The following is a 21,160-nucleotide window of genomic DNA, read 5'->3' as shown; positions in this document are numbered from 1 at the left end:
GATACTTACAGCTGATGAAGGATGGATGTGTACTGTGCTGCCGTGTCCATCCATGGTACAGAATGTTGTTCCAATTGACCTACAGAAAATATCAATTTGTCATTTTTAAAATGTGCTTATGCCTATAAACTGACTAGTGCATGGTAACCCCCCACCAAAGACTTTGCAAGCTTTTTTTCTTCATGCTGGCAAGTTTTTGATCATTGGTTCCCTAGATAATATATTTATGCACAAGAAAGTTGTAATTGGCATATGAGGTTAGTGGACTGTTAGATCAGTGTTTCTCTAAGAGTGTGCTGCGAGAGAGCCAATACATTTTTATAATAAAAAATATTTGCCTAGGTACACACTTTTGTATGCACTTTTGCCTATGTATTCAATTATATTTATTAAAAACCTTTTTGCCAACCGAATATTTATGTAACATTGGTTTATTTTGCTACAAATGCCAAAATAAAGCACCACAAATCGACCGACAGTAATACAACAAGGATTAAGTCATCAAGTACCGCTGGCTGCTTGAGCTAAAGGGATATGAAACCCAACATTTTTATTTCATGATTTAGGTAGAGCATGCAATTCTAAGCAACTTTCTAATGTACTCCTATTATCATTCACCAAGATTACAAGTTGTGCGTTAAACCCGGTGCGTAAATAACGCTAAATATTTAGCGGTACAGCACTTTCCATAGCGCTGCCATTGCAAGTTACAGAAAAACCTTCTTTTGTTGTGCAGTATGGTGCGCTAAGCTTCATACCGCACAAAAGCCAAGGCCTGACTTGACGTGCTCATGCACGTATCCCCCATAGACATCAATGGAGAGAAAGTGTTAGAAATAAATGAATACCTGCGATTGCGGAATGACGATCACTATAACGCTATTCCCAATGATGTCTAAGGCGACAAGAAAGTTATGTAAAAACCTAACACCCTAACATAGAAGCCCTAGTCTAAATACCCCTAATCCACCGCCCCCCAACATCGCCAACACTAAATAAAGTGATTAACCTCTAAACCACCATCCCCTGTATCACTAACACCTAAATAAACCTATTATCCCCTAAACCGCCGGTCCCCTACATCACAACTACTATAATAAACCTATTAACCCCTAAACCGTCGCCCCCCCCACATCACGACACACTAATTTAAACTATTAACCCCTAAACCTAACACCCCCCTAACTTTAAATTAAAGTTACAATATAACTATCTTAAAATAAATAAAAACTTACCGGTGAAATAAAAAAAAAACTAAGCTTAAACTATAAATAAACCTAACATAACTATTTTAAAAAACTAAAATAAACGAAAAATAATAAACCTAAGTTACAAAATTAAAAAATCCTAACACTACGAAAAAATTAAAAAAACTAACATTAAAAAAAAAATGAAACCCAATCTATTACCCCTATAAAAACAAAAAATCTACCCCAAAATAAAAACATCCCTTTATCTAACAAACTACCAATACCCCTTAAAAGGGCCTTTTGTAGGCCATCACCCTGAAGCAATCAGCTCTTTTACCTAAAAAAAAATACAAAGTACTCTCAAACAGTAAAACCCTCCACCCAACCAACACCCCAAAATAAAAAAACTAACTCTAAAAAAAACTAACTACCCATTGCCCCTAAGAGCCATTGTATGGTATTGCCCTTAAAATAGCAATTATCTCTTTTTGCTGCCATTAAAATAAAAATCCCCTAATCTAAAAAGAAAACCACCCCCAAAAAACAACAAAAAAAAAACCTAAGTCTAACCCCGAATTAGGTACTCACAGTTCCTGAAGTCCGGCAGTGAAGGTCTTCTTCCAGGCGGCTCCATCTTCATCTAACACGGGACCATCTTCTATCTTCTTTCCGAAGAAGATGCTGAGCGGTCTTCCCCGATGCACGGATCAGGAGCGGCGGTCCTCAGCCGCATAGAGGCTCCTCTTCATGCGATCTCTGCCGCATACTGAAGATTGAATGCAAGGTACCCCTTTTATATTTGGGGTACCTTGCATTCCTATTGGCTGACATTTTCAAATCAGCCAATAGGACGAGAGCTGCTTAAATCCTATTGGCTGATTTGTCTCCCATGACAAACGCATAAAAACCATCTCTTGAGACACCGGAATGGAGGCTGTCCACCAAAAAGGAGACTACCCAGACCAACTGAATTATTTGTGACAGGGGGAAATGATCTCCATTCCACTGACATAGAGGCTAGGCTGTAGTGGACATAGATGAAATCTTGCCAACGGACTGGCATCTGATGCTGCCACCATCATACCGACACCTCCATATACTGGGTTACATATGCCTGAGATAGTAACGGCAACTTCTGGCAAGCTGATTAAATTTGTGTTGATCTGTCAGAAAAGACCTCATGAAGACCAAATCTATGAACAACCCCCCAGAAAACAACTCTTGTAAGGGGGATAAATAACTTAACTGAGAATAGGAATCTGCAAGTCGGCATACTTTAAGTCTACACTATGGATCACCAAATGAGAATGTATTTGCTAGACTCCAGTTGAAAGAAAGGAACACCCTTAGGAACTTTATTAGGGTCTTCAAATCCAGAATTGGTCTGAAACATTCTTCCCAATTTGGGACAATAAAAAGATTGGAAGAAAATCCTGTCCCTAATACTGATGCAGGAACAGGAACAAATACCCTCATGTCCTAGGAATGCAGCATGCTTTTGAGACAGAATAAACCTTTCTTAAGGAGGTATTGTCTGAAAACCTTTCCGGTACCCCTGACAAATGATTTCTATAACCCAGAGATACTGGATGGACTGAGCCCAGGCCTTCAAAAGCAAGGCTTAACCTCCCCCTTACCAGCACTGTATCTTCATGCAGATTTTGCATTAGAGTGGACTTCTTGCTCTGCTTGGATTTATTCCAGACTGCATTAGGCTTCCAGGTGGATATTGAGGAATCTGATTTCTGTGAGGTAGAAGATTTTAGATTCCTGAAGTGGTGAAAGGAATGAAGACGATTACCAGATTTGCCCTTGGCCCTAGATTTATTTTTTATCCTGGGGAAAAAAAAAAAACACCATGCCACCCAAGACCATTGAGATAATAGATCCGAGCTGAAACCAACATCTTGAAAGCCAACGTTAAAAGTCTCGACTTTGATACCATACAAGCAGCCCTTCTAGCCCGTATCGCCAAACCGACAATCTGAATAATCGCATCACAATAAAAGTGCGACAATCACAAGCAGCAAATGTGCGCCTGATATCTACTAAGGATGATTTTACTGAAGCCAAGTCAGATAATGAACCACATCAAAGAGAAGCTGAACCTGCCACACAAGTGATATTCCCAGCAGATTGGAATAGTAGCCACCCCTGTAGAAAAGTCTTCCGGGGGAACCCTCTAACTTCCTATCCATAGGGTCTCTGAATTAAGAGCTATTCTCCAGAGGAATTGTTCCCATTCTTTGGAATGTTATCCGTGACCAAGGTCGGCACTGGAAAAAAATCTGCACAGACTTGGAAATTTGGATTGCAAATAATATACTAATAGCCCATGATCTGACAGGTTAGAGTCCTGGATAACTAGAGTCCCTACAATCTTCTTAAGTAAGGAACGCAAATGTTCTAGCCTTAAACAAAATTTTGACGATAATTCCTTAGGAAGAGAGAACAAATACTTAGAGACAGATAATGGCCTGAGAGGCGCAGATAATTGAATTTGCACCTCTAGTAGAAGAAGTAGAGGAAATATATATTTTTACGCTTGCTTGAGCGTGGTATAACCAGCATGTTTGCCGGTGGACAAAGAGATGAAACATTAGCAGATGTGGACATTAGAGAATGTAAAACAGACTAAAACAAGCACTGCAACTCCGAGCAGGGTACAAATAGTAATCAATTTGTGAATCATACTTTTATTGTTTAGAAAAAAAAAACCATAATTTACCTGATAAATTTCTTTCTTTAAGGATATGGTGAGTCCACGGAATCATCAATTACTAGTGGGAATATCACTCCTGGCCAGCAGGAAGCGGCAAAGAGCACCACAGCAAAGCTGCTATATATGTCACTTCCCTTACCCATAATCCCCAGTCATTGGACTGAAGGAAAAAGACGAGAACAAAGGTGCAAAGGTGCCTGAAGTTTCAGTAAAAATAACTGTCTTAAATAAAGGACTCACCATATCCGGAAATAAATTTATCAGGTAAGCATAAATTATGTTTTCTTTCCTAAGATATGGTGAGTTCACAGAATCATCAATTACTAGTGGGAACCAATACCCAAGCTAGAGGACACAAATGATAAGGGAGGGACAAGACAGGTAGACTTAAAAAGAAGGCACCACCGCTTGTAGAACCCTTCTCCCAAAAGAATCCTCATCCGAAGCAAAAGTATCAAATTTATAAAATTTTAAAAAAGTATGCAAAGAGGACCAGGTTGCAGACTTGCAAATCTGTTCCACAGAAGCTTCATTTTTGAATGCCCAGGAAGAAGAAACAGCCCTCGTAGAATGAGCAGTGATTCTTTCAGGAGGCTGCTGTCCAGCAGTCTCATAAGCTAAACGAATAATACTCCTTAGCCAAAAAGAAAGAGAAGTAAATCAAATAAAGAAGCAACCGTGATGAGAATCACTGGGCTTCTATAAGAGGCACTAAAATTGCAAATACATACACACAATGTGATATATAAAATTCCCTGTATGTGCAAAAAATAAAAACAATACAAAGTGATATGATACAAAATAAAATGATTAAATGGATAAATAAGACCAGCCAGATCTGTTAAGTCCAACAGGTATCCTCAAACGTCCCAGGACTTGATAGGCCGCTCTCTGTCGTCACCCAAGGGGATGATGTACTTCTATAATGTTAAGACAAAAAACAAAAACAGAGGCACCACATGTGTAGGTCAAAAACGATAAATGAATCCAAACAGCAGCAGATTAAGGGTACTCACAAAATTGGCGGCACTCTATTGTGCCAACAGGAGCAGGCTGGTATTCTACAGCGAACCAGCTGGCTGTGTGGAGGATCCCCACCGGATGTATGCAGTATTGGGATTTTACTGCCTGCAGGGCTTCTGGATAGGACCCAATGGCAATCCTTCCCTTCGACTGGAACTGCAGGTGGAATGGAGAGATGGGCTGGAATGCCCTAAGGTTACTGATATGGAGACAAACACACCAACACCAGACTGATGTAAAAGTTAAAATTAGTATTTTATTATACAGAATAAAAGTACCAAAGGTATAACAATATACAGCTGGGTTGTGTGAATATCAATCTCCTAATAAGAGTAGAATAGCTACGCGTTTCTCGGGAGAACCCCGTTTCCTCAGGCTTGTATACTCTTTATGTGTAAAGTTACCCTTTAAATAGGGCTCAGTAACCTCATGAACAATTGTCCCTCCCCTTTCTTCCCAAACAATATCCAATAAGATCCTTCCTTTCCTACTCCACCCAGTTGCTGCTGTAATTAATATTAAATTTATGGGGATATGTGTCTGCTAGTGAATATAATGAGCAAAGTCCCCCTAATTAACGTGTTGTGAATAATTGTGTTTAAAGTGTGAACTCCGATCTAAGTTGGATAGTGTCGATCGTGATTAATGTGCATCGCCGTATATTACCATGAAAGTAAACAAACCCAACATGTGTTTCGTAATTGACCAATGATATGCCTCCATTTGATGGATTGTATTTGAGTCATCAGGCATTCAAAGTAATGTGCGATGCTCCTCACTGGGGGATAACCGGAAGTGACTAGTAGTCACATGATTCCAGTTGCCCGCAGTTACAAATGTCAACAAATAGTGACGTGTGATCACCTGACCGCCGTGTGTACTCGGCTCTGCGCGATCATTCAGAATAGGGAAACACAATAGTCACCGCCCATGGGTGTTAGTCACCAATAAAGTATAAGTAAAAGTGACGCTGTGTAAGTTATTATCTATTTGTTTATAAGTGCTATGTGCCATATAATAATAAATCGCAATAAACTAGCTAAATAATGTTGTTGCAGTGATGCAATGTGAAATGGTGTAAAGATAATTAATGCTTGATAAAGAGATATACATTGATCGCTCCAGGATTATGCACAAATCTATTCCAATAAATATAGAACTGTATTGGAAATATGTACCCACATATATATGTGTGTGTACCCACAACAATGTGTGCAAATATATATATGAAAAAAATATGTAGTTGTATACAATCCTGCAGCGAAATATAAATGCGATGTGAATGTGTGTGAATAACTAATAAAACTGTGAGTATATGTGTATTGTATGTGAATATTTAATGTGTGATGTGATCTCTAGTGTTCAAAGGTAATAACAATAGAGTGCCGCAATTTTGTGAGTACCCTTAATCTGCTGCTGTTTGGGATTCATTTATCGTTTTTGACCTACACATGTGGCGCTCTCTGTTTTTGTTTTTTGTCTTAACATCATAGAAGAAAGAGAAGTAGTCGTAGCTTCCTGACCCTTGCGCTTCCAGAAAAACAAAACAAAGCAGAAGACTGACGAATGTCCTTAGTCGCCTGAAGATAAAACTTCAAAGCACGCACGACATCTAGGTTGTGCAACAAACGCTCCTTAGGAGAAGAAGGATTAGGACATAAAGAAGGAACCACAATTTCCTGATTAATATTTCTGTTTGAGACAACCTTAGGTAAGAAACCTAATTTAGTACGTAGGACCACCTTATCAGCATGAAAAATAAGATAAGGGGAATCAAACTGCACAGTTGAAAGTTCCTGCACACTCAGGAAATAAAAAACGTCCCCCTGCAGCTTTTAAGCTGAATAAGTGCCACTTTTTTCCCTATTATATAGAAAAAGAAAAAATTGGCACCTTACCTTAAAATACATCTTTCCGGCAGCAGGACAACTCACCTGGTTTGAGAGGATGCCTTCCCTCACATGGGCCTGTGGAAACACAGAAAGACTGAGTAAACTTACTCAGGCTATCTAAATAGGGCAACAAAATATCTTAAGAAAACGCAGTGAGAATTGTACCCCACAAGTTCCCAATTGCTAAAAAGCCACCACTGCCCTACTGAAGAGACTGACATGGACTAAGGCTAGACCCTTAAGAAAGATCAGAGCAAACCTGCTTTTAAAATAAAAAAAATCTTGATTGTAGATCAGACACCAAAACTTCACCTCCTCCTTGCACCACAGGCAAAGAGAATGACTGGGGATTATGGGTAAGGGAAGTGACATATATAGCAACTTTTCTGTGGTGCTCTTTGCCTCCTCCTGTTGGCCAGGAGTGATATTCCCACTAGTAATTGATGATTCCATGGACTCACCATATCTTAGGAAAGAAAAATATGTGGATCTTTACTCTAGGGACCCTAATCCAACAGAGGCAGACTCAGTCTGCTCCATTATTGAGTCTTGAAATAGTACAAAATACATAATCTAATAGTACAATAGACATAACACAGTTTAAAAACACCTTAATAAGTAAGGTGTGTAGAGAGACAAGATTAAGTGTGAAAATGAACAGGTTATAAAGCACAACAGTATATGAGTTATGCAAAAATGATGGCAATAACAGTCAAATATAAAGTTATCAGCCCTTTCCAAATACTCCTCATCACTACTCCCTGAAGTAAGAATCAAAGATACAATCACTGTACAATAGTAGTAATACTGCTTAATAAATGTTCCAAAAAATTGTATACCTAAGTAGGGTAAGATTTACACAATAACCCCATTAACTCAGAATATAGGGAGAATCCTACCCCCTCCAGTACAATCGCTCTGTAGCTAAGATCGTGCGTTTAAAAAGATGGCCGCCATTAGAATGAGGGAGGGCAGAAAGGACAGGGCGCACAAACGATAGCCACAGCGGGGAAATGTTAACTTCTTCCGTTCTGAATTAAAATTAGCCCCAGCGCATCACTCTGTAAAAAGACCCTGCTGGGCGTTAAACAGTCCCCGGTACCTGATAATGGCTTGCACACACACCCAGCACGGGCATCTGCTCTCTCAGTCCCTTAGAACTGAGGAGCATTAACTGCAATTTTAAAGCGGTGACTTAAAGTGGCAATGTCATAAGTAAATAACACTCTAGCAACCCCCTAAACAATGAGGTATACAATGTCCAGTACAAATAGGGCCGTACAGATATAGTGAAGAATATTAATACAAATAGTATACTGCTGTACAGTTACTTTGAAGGAGCTGAGTTAGAGGAATTAATGCTGCAAGAAATATTGATCTCAAAACCAAGTATACTGTACGTTACCACTATTAGCTGCACATCCCAGCAGGATGAGTTATAGTAGACTACCTGTTGAAATGCATGGGACTGTTAGAGGGTTTAAGCTATTCTCAAAGTGAGACTGTGTAATTACTGATAGACTATGAGCTATGTGGGATAAGCAAGTACTCCATCACTGATCATACCCAGTAATGAATCCTGAGAACTCAGTAGACAGCCCATCCAGTACTGTAATTAATCCAGTTTTGTAACTAACAGTAGTGAATATACTGAGGGAGTACATTATGACCAGACAGGAGGAGGCTAAAGGAACTGTCCCAGTGACACCAGTGGCAGGCATGTGACCACAGAGAGGAGATTTACATTGCACAGCCAGTACTGTCCTAAATCCCTCTCTTCCATGAACTATCCATTGAGGGAGAATTTGGGTTTAATATCCCTGTAATTCTTCAATAAATCCTGAGCACCTCTATCCTTGCCATCTCCTTGACGAGGCAAAGAAAAACTGGGATGGACAGGGAAGAAGGAGGGATACTTAAAGCTTTGTTGTGAGTGTCCTTGCCTCCTCCTGGTGGCCAGGAGATTAATTCCAGCAAGTAAGGATTTTCGTGGACTATGACCACCTAAGAAAGAAAGAACAACATGCCCAAAACCTTAATTAGTAAAAAGAATCCACAGAACATGTAACTTGTTCTTTCTATCCTTTCCAAGCATCACTCCGTATGGCCAGCAAAAATTCCCAGAAGTGCAAAATGTACATGCCTTATGTAGTATCATGTATGTAATAAGTTCTCTTCCAACAGCACTGGGCAATGTGCAGTATCTTGAAGGGCCCCTCTGCATCAGCAGTACCCATGTTAACCCAAGCCAATATGTCTTGTCTTCCACTGTGCACAGCTTCCTCTGTGCCATTTTTCTTTGTGTACTTCTTGATCTTTATTTTTATAACCTCAGCTATTTTTTAAATCCATCCAGTCTAGTCAAACATCTCTCGCTTCTAGCCTATCATTCTCATTCTCCCATCTACCCATGTGTCTTTCCCTCTTTCTGTGACTCTTACAGTCTGTATAAGTATTATCTCCATCAGGCAAAATATCACTATGGGCTCGATGATCAAAAACTTGCTGGCATGGAGAGAAATCACGAAAAACGTTGTTGTTTTTTTTTGGGCATTATATTGTAATGTAAGTGTCTCTCCTTGACATACAGAACATTTCATAGTGAGAAAAACAGCATCTCAAGCTAAATTTTGCCTTTACAAATCTTTTTGAGGGACCTTGCAGTACTGACGAGACTGCTTAGATAATCTCGCTGGAGTGGAGAGCTTTAGATCTTCAGGCCCTGTGTATAATTATGTTACTCTGTAAATCTATTTTTTATTTCTTAACAAAGTATTAATCAAGGCATCTGCTTTCTTTTATTTTGCTTGCACTAATTTTAGGTGTTTACCTAATTTATACCTTTAATTTGCTGTCCCATTCTGAATAGATGTTACATTACAGTGATAAAGGACAATAAGTTGTTGAGTGCTTTACCTTCTAGCAATATTGGAGAAGTACCCAGCACAAAGACACCGTCTAAGCATTTCATTTTTGGAACCATCAAACTTTTCCCTTGGGAAGTTCCTCATCTAAAAAGTAAAATAATGAGATGTTAATCTTGATGCAGAATTATTAAAATAAGTAATCTATATTTATAAACTGGAAAATTTTCAGATGCTCCCAACATTATGATTAAAATTGTGAAAATCCTATATACGTAGAAATTTGCAGATGTATTGCCAATTATAAAGCACACATTATCAGATTACAACAACTCAAAAGTATTGCTCTAGTTAACTCCTTTCCCAAAACTAAACAATTCTGTAGGAATGTTATTTTGACTGTTTAGAAAAAAAAATACCAGTTTTAAATAGCTGCCAAGCTCCACCCACTGATGACATCATGAAATGGGCTGCATATTGCTTCCAATCACAAAAGGGTTAACTAGTTGGATTCAACAGACTGTCAATGCTATTCAGCAGAGTGCATAGATGCAGCCCAGATCGTGATGTCATTGGTAGGTAGAGCTTGGCAGCCATTTCAAAGTGGCCAGAAACAATATTCATTTTAAAATAACTTTTTTTTACCATTCCTTCTGAATGATATAGAAAGGGGTGCAGGAGACTATTTGCAGCTTAATCTAAGACTTTAAGATGACTAAGGTGTAGACTGTCCCTTTAATGACAGAACTGTGTATTTCTTGGGGGATCTGCATGAACTAATTACTCATGTTTATAGTGGCTCTGTGTGTATTATCTATTTTTTCCCGTTTTTAATAACAAATCAATTACAAGAAGAAATTACATATTGAAAAATGTCCATGAGTATCACAGAATTAATTAAGTAAATGTGGCAGCTGTTTAATATATTTCTATGTTATAAAAAGAAAACATAGTACCATTATGTACAACATTACAATATAGCTTGTCTATCAGAACAATCCTGATCTGAAGTAAATGTATAACATTTAAGATAAAAACTATGGACCTAAGTGCTGTACTGAAGTATAAAATGTTCAGCAGACGCTTTATAAGGCAAATTTTAAAGAGAGACTATAGTACTACATAAATAAATATATTAAACTGATTAAACATACCTCTTTCAGTCTGTTTGTAATTTCTTTAAGCTGTTTTTCTACACTTAAAGCTGATTTTAAAGCTCTCCAGTGCACTCCATTTTTGTGACACCATGATGAAGGATTTTCACTGCAAATATATCAATAAATTCAAGTTAAATATTTGTATGTTTTTAAGAACATGAATCTAGAATGGTCATATTTCCATATGTTTCAAAAGCAATGACTTTACAATATATCATAATATAGTCCATCATAGAACACAAGGTAAAACGTGGCAATATTGTGCTACACTGTGTAATACCAGTGCACACTAATGTGCGCTAGAATTACAAGTTTACAGCAATGCGACCTCACATTCGCATTGCTGGGAAGCATTGTGCTCACGTGAGTGCGCTACCATAGGCTTCTATGAGGCGGCATCAGAACTTCAGCGCAGCAAAGGGGGTAAGTAGCGCTGCGACGGCAGCAATTTTAAATATATATGTATATGATTATTTACATATATATATATATATATATATAAGTAATCCAAAATGAAAGGCACTCACCGGGTCTTTAGTGTCAGATTAAATCTTTAATAGGGTGACGTTTCAGGGTTTTCCACTTCCTCAAACCAACATACATACAGTCAACATTGCTTACCTAACTTAAATAGACCCGTGTCCCCCACCCGCGGCACCGTCAGTGTTGTACCGGAAAAGTCCTGGCAACCACGTGTTACAATCACACATCATCGGTTGTCATGGTAACCGGGACGCAGCTGGGCGTTACACAGTAAATTCTCACAAGTGAAACCTTAAAAACAAAGGCAAAAACAAATGCGGTAATCTCAAGCAGGACTGGAGGAGGATAAAATAATATTACTATTCCAATTCCTTTGGATATTATTCTCATATAATGCAGGCTAGCCAATAATACTAAAGGGGCATTAACTAACTCAGCCAATCCTAGCATAGGTAAACATTAACACATCTGCACACATATTCTGAGTCAACTATTCTGATATGACCTCCTGCAATGCAATATCTTTGTCGTAATATGCAGATAAAAGCACAAATCAATGCTCATTATTATCCGTATTGCTGACAACCGATATCCCCATGACAGAGTGTTTAAATAAAAAGCATTGATTGTCTATAAGTGGTATAGCTCCTACATCTAAAACCAATTGTCATATAAACTTGTAGCAGTAAGTTAGGCACATGGATAAAGCACAGTAGATTGGAGCATATCCAAAGACTTTGCATAAGTATGTCTGCCTGCCTGTCTACGAAACATATCATTCTTAAAAGAATTATCCATACAGGTAGAAAACAAACGTACTAACATTTTTTTGTCAGATCATTAAAAAATATTCAGGACAATATCGATCTGCATAAATCTAAGCAGTGGCAATTTAGATTATCCAATTTCAACATTCTATAAGTGCCTATATCCAACAGTATTAATTTGCGTTTCTCTCTCATAGAAAAGACTAGACTGCTATATAGAATATATGGATCAAAGGAATTGCATTGTACGTTTAATAGTAATATTATTTTATCCTCCTCCAGTCCTGCTTGAGATTACCGCATTTATTTTTGCCTTTGTTTTTAAGGTTTCACTTGGGAGAATTCACTGTGTATCGCCGAGCTGCGTCCCGGTTACCATGACAACCGATGACATGTTATTGTAACACGTGGTTGCCAGGACTTCCGGTACAACGCTGATGGTGCCGCGGGTGGGGGACACGGGTCTATTTAAGTTAGGTAAGCAATGTTGACTGTATGTATGTTGGTTTGAGGACGGGGAAAACCCCGAAACGTCACCCTATTAAAGATTTCATCTGACACTAAAGACCCGGTGAGTGCCTTTCATTTTGGATTACTTGTATTACTTTTAAAGTGCACCCCGGGCAGAAGTATGTCTACATATTGGTTTCTGATAGTGCTGCATCACCATTGATTAATATATTATCCTGTGCTAGCACCCAGCGTATATTAGTTGAAAGGATCTGTGACTCCCTTACTGAACCATACTTATCTTTTGAATTTGGAGTGTAACTATACACTAAAGATATGGCGGAAGGAGTGGAAACAGTAGAAATATCAGTAACTGAGGACATAATCAGGGGTGCTGAAAAATTCTTCTTCACTGAGGAAGATGCAGCACGTATAAGATTCACAGCCATTCCACAGAGGATCTTGGCAGAACCTACATCACACCTTTTTGAGAAACTTGCAAAATTTAAAAGAAAGAAAATCGACCTGACCCTCCATGGATCCTATTTATCGGAATACCATTGGAAGAGATTAATTCCTAGGGGGTTCAGGATCAGAAATTTTCCTACCATAGGAAGGAACCATCCGGACTTTTTTGTCAAAAATGGTGTAAGATATTGAACAAGTGCAGTTAGGATCTAGTACTGTTGGTTGTGGAAGAAGTCTCCAGACTGCTGGACCTTAACAGTGTGGAAACCAGTAAGTTTGAAGAAATAAACTTAAAGAAACTAGAATTGGATCAGGAGCAAAATTGGATCAGTAAATTAAAAGAAGACCTAGACAAGTATGAGGGCAAATTGTTGCATTCAAAAATCGCAAACTAGATGATGTGACCAACGACTACAAGAGTAAGAGTGTATACCGGTGGCTATTGAGCCCCACGGAAAGAATACAATACAGCAACAGTAGACCGTGGAGACAGCGATACAATAGACGCATCCTCCTCCAGTCTTGCTTGAGATTACCACAATTGTTTTTAAGGTTTCACTTGGGAGAATTCATTGTGTATCGCCGAGCTGCGTCCCAGTTACCATGACAACCGATGACGTGTGATTGTAACACGTGGTTGCCAGGACTTCCGGTAGAATGCTGACAGTGCCACTGGTGGGGGACATGGGTCTATTTAAGTTAGGTAAGCAATGTTGACTGTATGTATGTTGGTTTGAGGACGGGGGAAAACCCGAAACGTCACCCTATTAAAGATTTAATCTGACACTAAAGACCCGGTGAGTGCCTTTCATTTTGGATTACTTGTATTACTTTTAAAGAGTGCACCTCGGGCAGAAGTAATGTCTACACATTGGTTTCTGAGAGTGCTGCACCACCATTGATTAATATATATATATATATATATATATATATATATATATATATATATATATATATATATATATAATATATATATACTGTATGTGTGTGTGTGTTATACACATATTAACACAAATATATATGTATATCAGCATATATATTTACAGGGAACACACAGTTCCCATAGACCGCAATGTAAAGGCACTTTTCAGTGCTGTTCTCTAACACCCCACTCCCACCAACTTTAGCCCCAAAATACTGACTAGTGCAGTAATTTTATTAAATAATAAAGATGCTGGTATCTTTATTTTAATAAATACACTAAAGAGCATTTTGGGGCACATTTATAAAATTAACCAGAGATCTGATCACTAATCTTTTAATTTGCTGCATGCTTAGTAAATATGGTGAGACTAACAAAACTAGTAAACTTCAATGAAACATTGCTTCTACAGAATATTAGAATATTAAATTAAGCATTAGAGAATTATATATGACATCTAATTAAGTGGATGTAAATGGACCAACACACAACTTTGTAAAAAACTTTATTCAATATAATATATAGACAAAACCTATATAAAAAAAATATTAATACAGTTTTAGGTTGGGGATTGTAGATAAAAATGGGTTAACAAGTTGAGTAAGACTTTAGTAAATTTAAAGTGATGGTAAATCCTAGCGTTTCTGAAATGCTAGGCGTTACCATTGGAACAAATAAAGGGGACTTTCAGTCATGAAGTATAAAATACTTCATGCTGAAAGCTCCTTTATTTCTTTGCAGCATTGGCCGCAGTGAGCTGCTAAGGCAGCCCACATAAGAACGCTATTTGGCTGAGAGGTGACGTTTCCACCTCTTAGCCAATAGTCGTGCGGGAAATCTGGTTTCAGAAACAACAGACGCTAGGATTTACCATCACTAAAAATCAAGGGGAGTTTCATTCATCAAACGTGTAAAAAGGGTGCTAAACTCACCCTTTCTGTGCCATTGCACAGCGCTAAATTCAGCCGCTCCTGCCGCCCACAGCACAACAATCTCCTTCAATGAGGTGATGTTTGCACCTTTGACCCAATAGTGGTGCATGTCAATTGACAGGTTTCTGTATGCACACACCATTATTGGTTCAGAGATACAAGTGGCACCTCATTGGTAGAAGATCGTTGTGCTGTGGGCGGCCAGAGCAACTGAATTAAGTGCTGTGCAACGGCTGCCACCCACCCCGGTATCACCGGGAGAGCCCGGTCTGACACTCTATGTCCCGTGTCCCAGAACAACCCTCAAATTCCCCGGGCTAAGAGCTCCCCTGGTGCATCAAGCAGCAGTGAGCACAGATTTTAAAAAAAAATTAGCTGGCCAGGGGAGCTCTTAGCCCAGGGTTACTAAAATACTGGGTAGGTGGAGTCTGGAGGAGAGACGGAGGATAAATGGTGTGGGAGGGGGGAAGAGGGTCGAGGAGGGGAGTCGTCACATCCTGCTGAGAGCGGCAGAGAGAGCAGAGGTCAGGTGTTGGTGCAGTGGCTGCGGGCTGCACGCCAAAACACGGCCAGTTACCTTCGAGTGGTTAGTGTCACTAACACCTCCGTCTACTCTGTAGATCCTCTACAGCAGCAGCCTTTGGCAAGAATCCTGGAGCTCTTGCCCCGGCCCTGAGCCAACAAGTGCAGTGCAGCCACAGAGAAACTGTGAGTAATACTTGGCTGTGTCTGCTGTTGGTAATTCTACTCTTGGTAATTGGTATGGTCATTTTTTTTTTGGGGGGGGGGGCTTAATTATGTGTAAATTATTTGGCTTAGAATTCTATGTTATATATATATATATATATATACTGTATATATATATTATAAATATATATATATATATATATATATAAAAATAAATTATATATAATATAATATATATTAATAAATTATATATAATAATAATTATATATATATATATATATATATATATATATATATACACACACACAGAGAAATGCACTCACAGGAACGAACAACCAGCTCAATACCATTGTTAGCCTGTTCTATGGCGATTTACCACCTGGGTGCAACTTCTTTTAGCTCAGCAATGCTTTTCACAGAGTAGAACTTTCCTGTAGTATATCAGTCTGGTCCGAAGGCCGAAACGATCGTCTGGGGTTGCTGTGTTCCTTGTTCAGAGAGGAATTGCCTGGTATTTCGGCGCTGGACTGACTGTAATAGGCGGGATCAGACTGATATACTACAGGAAATTTCTTCTCTGTGAAAAGCATTACTGGGCTAAAAGAAGCTGCACCCAGGTGGTAAATCGCCATAGAACAGGCTAGCAATAGTATTGAGCCAGTTGTTCGTTCCTGTGAGTGCACTTCTCTCTCTATGTATTTAGTCTCCCTATGAGAAAAAGGGGAAACCAGACGTGGACTCCTTGCTCAGTGTGCTTAGAGTAATATGGCTACACCTCACTGACGAGGCCCAAAGAAGGCCGAAACGATCGTCTGGGGTTGCTGTGTTCCTTGTTCAGAGAGGAATTGCCCGGTATTTCGGCGCTGGACTGACTGTAATAGGCGGTATCAGACTGATATACTACAGGAAATTTCTTCTCTGTGAAAAGCATTACTGGGCTAAAAGAAGCTGCACCCAGGTGGTAAATCACCATAGAACAGGCTAGCAATAGTATTGAGCCAGTTGTTCGTTCCTGTGAGTGCACTTTTCTCTGTATGTATATATATATATATATATAATATATAAAAAATTTGCTGCACCCAGGGCATCGTTTGCATTGGAAGTTAGGAGCGCATTTCTTTTTAGTCTATATATATATATATATATATATATATATATATAAATAAAATATAATATATATATATATATATATATATATATATATATAATAATATATATAAATATATATATATATATATATATATATATATAAAAAATCGATTACATAATGAATTTGAGGCTGCAAGAAGCCACGCCCTGAGACACACTCTCTCCCCGCCCATTTAAAAAGTGTCCGGGAATTTTCTGGGCAAAAGGTGACAACTCTAGCAACAGCACAGAAAGGGTGAGTTTAGCACCCTTTTTTACACGGTTGATGAATGCAACTCCCCTTGATTTTTTAATTTCTCTAATTTTTATCCATGAGGCATGCACTTCATGTTAGCTTTAAAATAAACAGCTTTACAAATAAAGATAAACAGGGGTGCTAAACTCTCAAGACTTCTGTAGCACAAAATGGGTTTATTTTCATATCAGTTGTGATTCATGTAGTGGCAGATTTCAACCTTGCTGCATTTATTCAATGCTCTTAACACATTACCCCTATTACATAAAGTATTTTTATTACATTGTACATTATATATTCTCATATAGCATGAACAACTACAACCCTAACTATGCCGCTTAGTATATCTTAAATTAAATTTGGAAAATATTATATCCTAGCAACCACTACACATTTTTTTCACCAAAACAAAAAACACCTACTAGAAAAACAGGGTTAAGTCTTAAAGGGACACTGAGCCCAATTTTTTTCTTTCGGGATTCAGATAGAGCATGCAATTTTAAGCAACTTTCTAATTTACTCCTATTATCAAATGTTCTTCATTCTCTTGGTATCTTTATTTGAAATGCAAGAATGTAAGTTTAGATGCCGGCCCATTTTTGGTCAACACACTGTGTTGTTCTTGCTGATTGGTGGATAAATTCACCCACCAATAAACAAGTGTTTTCCATGGTTCTGAACCAAAAAATAGCTTAGATGCCTTTTTTTCAAATAAAGAAAGCTAGAGAACGAAGAAAAATTGATAATAGGAGTAAATTAGAAAGTTGCTTAAAATTGCTGAATCTGAATCACGGAAAAAAATATGGGTTCAATGTCCCTTTAACAGTACAATGAGCTTAAACGGTAGCTGCACAGTATTATTTTGTACATTTACATACATACATGCTATTATCTTACTGCAACATGGTTTAATGAAGATTTAAGCAGTCATTTAAACAGAATGGGCTAGATTACGAGTGGAGCGATAACAGTTAAGCACAAGCATTAAGGGGTTTATCTTAGCTGTTTGTGAGAGTCAGGTATTTTGCTTGTATTACAAGTTGAAAGTAAACGAGATTGCATGAGCGCAATTTAAGTTAATGTGCGTCGGGTTAGTGCGACTTTAGAGCTCTGGTTAACTGTTTCGCAAAACAAATCAACAGTACAGTCAACAACTCTAAACCAGCAACTGCTGACCCCATAAAGTGAGCCAATGCCCTTAAAATCCTCTAGGAATAACCAAGAGAAACACTCATGAATCAGGTGATTGCATTAAAGGGCCCCAAAGTCCACATTTTGTAACTCAAAAGTATACTGGGGTGTACCTACCAATCAGCCCCCAGGTAACTGCTTAGCACTGCTACATGGCAATATGCTAAGGTTGTAGAGCCCACAGCCCAGCATACTTTCTCTGGACCCTTATTACAGCAAATGTGCTGTACAAAGCGTAGTCAAAATGAACTTCTCTGTACAAAAAAACAAAACAATTAAGGCCAAAGTAAAACTACACCTTGTTCTATCTAATGTTAAATGGTTATAAATAGAAATAATGCTGTCAGGAAAGAGGGGGATATATAGAAATGATTATTATATTATTATTTCAAGTACATATTCTACAAGAGATGTTTTGCACTAAAGATAATAATTATAAAGTAAAAATAATTCTAGTCATAAAAAGGGCACAATTGAAAGATGCAAAAATGTGGTGTTTTGCATGAGTTAGACTATATTACACCTGTTGGTTTTGGAACATAAATGACGAGCACAACTAGCATGTAGGGTAGTCGAAACAACTAGTATGTAGTATGTGGACAGTGATGCACTCTCAAGCAGAGCATCTGTTGAAAATAAATGAAATACTTTTTTTTATAATGCTCTTTGTGGGTGCAACAAAGAAAAATTAATGTTCCTTTAATAAGCAAAAGTAATAATGATAATAATAATGGGAAACTTGAAAAAGCAAAGAAATATACACAACACATTTCATTACAATTTTGTTAATATGGGTATGAACACTGAAAAATGATGCCTGTACAACCAAAATATTCTTAAAGGGAGGGGTAATAGCAGATACTTTAGTAAACTTTTCTTAGTACCTAATCTTATTTTTTTGTGTGCAAATGAAATATGTTAAACCAGTAGTAGGTATAAGTAAAAGATTTTCCATCTCATATGATGAGAACCTTTTTAAATGTACATGCAGTCTGAAGACAAGGAGTTAACATATTTACTTACAAGTAAATATATTTGTTTTGCTTTTTATTTCTGCCATCTGTCATTTTCTATCTTGCCAGAATGTATTTTTAGTCTCTGAGAAGAATTGTGATATAGGGTACACATTTAAATTTCTTGTCAGTCTTCCCGAAAAAAATATGAGAGACAATATATAAGATTACAGCCTAAAGTGGAACAATATTGATAGTGCAACCACAGGCCTACACAAAGAATAGCGCACAATCTGGTATTACACAGTAAAGCAGAATTACCAGATCATTTTATAAAATATACTGTATATAATGCTTGCTCACTTAAGGCTAATAATTGTAACTGAGTAGGGCTTTAAACAATCCAGTCACAGAGCAAGGAAAAAAATGTTTTAAGTAATCAAAGTGATTATAGGTTTAGATAGAATATAAAATCACATCAGACAGAGACTCTCTTTTCAATTTATTTTGTTTTGCATGACATTACAGCAACATAATAACATGTTCAATCATTACAATTTATTTGTGTACTTCTGAAAATTTGCAGTGGTGTCAAAAGAGAGAAGAGTAACTTACACTATTTGCAATAATACTAAAGATTTGGCAGGGTTTTGGTACACACATGAGCAGTTCTGAGGCGTTATCAAATATTTTATAGTACTGTTTTCTAAACATTATTTTAACAATGAACCATAAACTGTAACTACATTTGAAAATCTGAAGTAAATTGAGTATTTTTTGGGGTATCTTGACATTCCTGATGTATAAGAACTACATTACCCATAATGCTTAGGCACTCTAAAGTGCAGTTAATCATTATAGAAAATGTAGTTCTTAAAGCATCTCTGCTTTAAGTGGTGAACAAATGTACCTTTTCCTATTTATTAACATTGAAAATCATTAACTAAACCTACACCAGAAATGGGCAGTGGTTGCTTAGATATAAAAATCTAAAGCATACTCATTTGAAGTAGCTTAAAAAATAAGTGTTCAGTAGTTTTTTGGCAGCAGAAGTTTTTGGGAATTGTAGTCCCAGATGTTGGTCTAAATGGTGCTGCAACCTACAGAGCAGTGAGTACCTGCAGAGTACACAAACACTACACGCAAACACACAACAAATACAACACATCACAGTACACAAAAATGTCACACATGCTTATATACAACAAAAAACACACTAGAAACACTACACACAAACCCCCTACATAAATACTTAACAAACATTACAAACATCACACAAATGCAACACACTGTACAAACACATTATACACTATACACACCACACAGTCCAGACTGGGTTGTAGAAAATCAGCACTCACACCTTGTAAAGTTGGTCAGCTACTAGAGTGATTCCACACAAATAAAGCAATACTAATAAAAATGGACACTGGGCTTAATAAAAGATAAAGAATTTATTAAAGTAAGGTTTCAGGGCAACTCACCTCTTCTTTAGACTTGAGGAAGGGATAAATTGCACAATATATTTCTTCAATAAATTCTTTATTCTTTAAGCCCATTGATTGCCTATGTTTGTCTGTCTGTCTATGCACTCTAACTTTTATATTATAAACAATTTTCTCACAGCATCCAGGTGCTTGTGAAATAGGGAAGTTGCATAACATTTAACATTTAACATTTAACATAAAACCTAAATACGCCACTGTCGAGGAGGTCTGGATTTAAAAACCTATACGGGGACCCTAAGAAATTATATTTCGAACTCAGGTGTCCTGGACTGACCAGAACCAGGACTCTTGAAAAAGCCTGCTGCCTGCCAGAACAGAATCTGGTTCGGTGGCCGAAACGTCATGCTGATTTAGTGGTGTTGTTGGACTTTTTGGATTGCTTGTTCTTTGACCATGAAGAACAAGGCTTCCAGGCTGACTTGGAGGGCTCAGGTTTCTGAGAAGAGGACAACTTCTGATCTCCTGAGAAATAAAAAGGAACAAAACTGATTTCCTCATCTGTTCATTCCTGAACCAAATAGATTCTTCCCTTGGAAAGAAAAAGTCACCAATCTATTTTTAGATATCATG

At 37.8% G+C, this 21,160-nt stretch overlaps 1 protein-coding gene across 3 annotated transcripts in view; it reads right to left on the bottom strand.

Moving 5' to 3' along the window:
* The window catches only part of DHX40 (DEAH-box helicase 40), a 527,461-nt gene that overhangs the window by 88,299 nt on the left and 418,002 nt on the right, over window positions 1-21,160 (bottom strand). For all 3 annotated transcript variants that reach the window (XM_053707320.1, XM_053707319.1, XM_053707321.1), the window contains exons 14-16: window positions 10,846-10,954; window positions 9,744-9,838; window positions 10-79 (exon numbers count right to left, since the gene is read on the bottom strand). In XM_053707320.1, coding sequence (XP_053563295.1) covers window positions 10-79; window positions 9,744-9,838; window positions 10,846-10,954 — 274 coding nt within the window. The remainder of the gene's footprint in view (window positions 1-9; window positions 80-9,743; window positions 9,839-10,845; window positions 10,955-21,160) is intronic.

The sequence above is a fragment of the Bombina bombina genome, chromosome 3 (genome assembly GCF_027579735.1).
Source record: "Bombina bombina isolate aBomBom1 chromosome 3, aBomBom1.pri, whole genome shotgun sequence".
Lineage (NCBI taxonomy): Eukaryota > Metazoa > Chordata > Amphibia > Anura > Bombinatoridae > Bombina > Bombina bombina.
The sequence above is the reverse complement of the archived record's forward strand: the minus strand, read 5'-3'. Positions and strand labels throughout refer to the sequence as shown.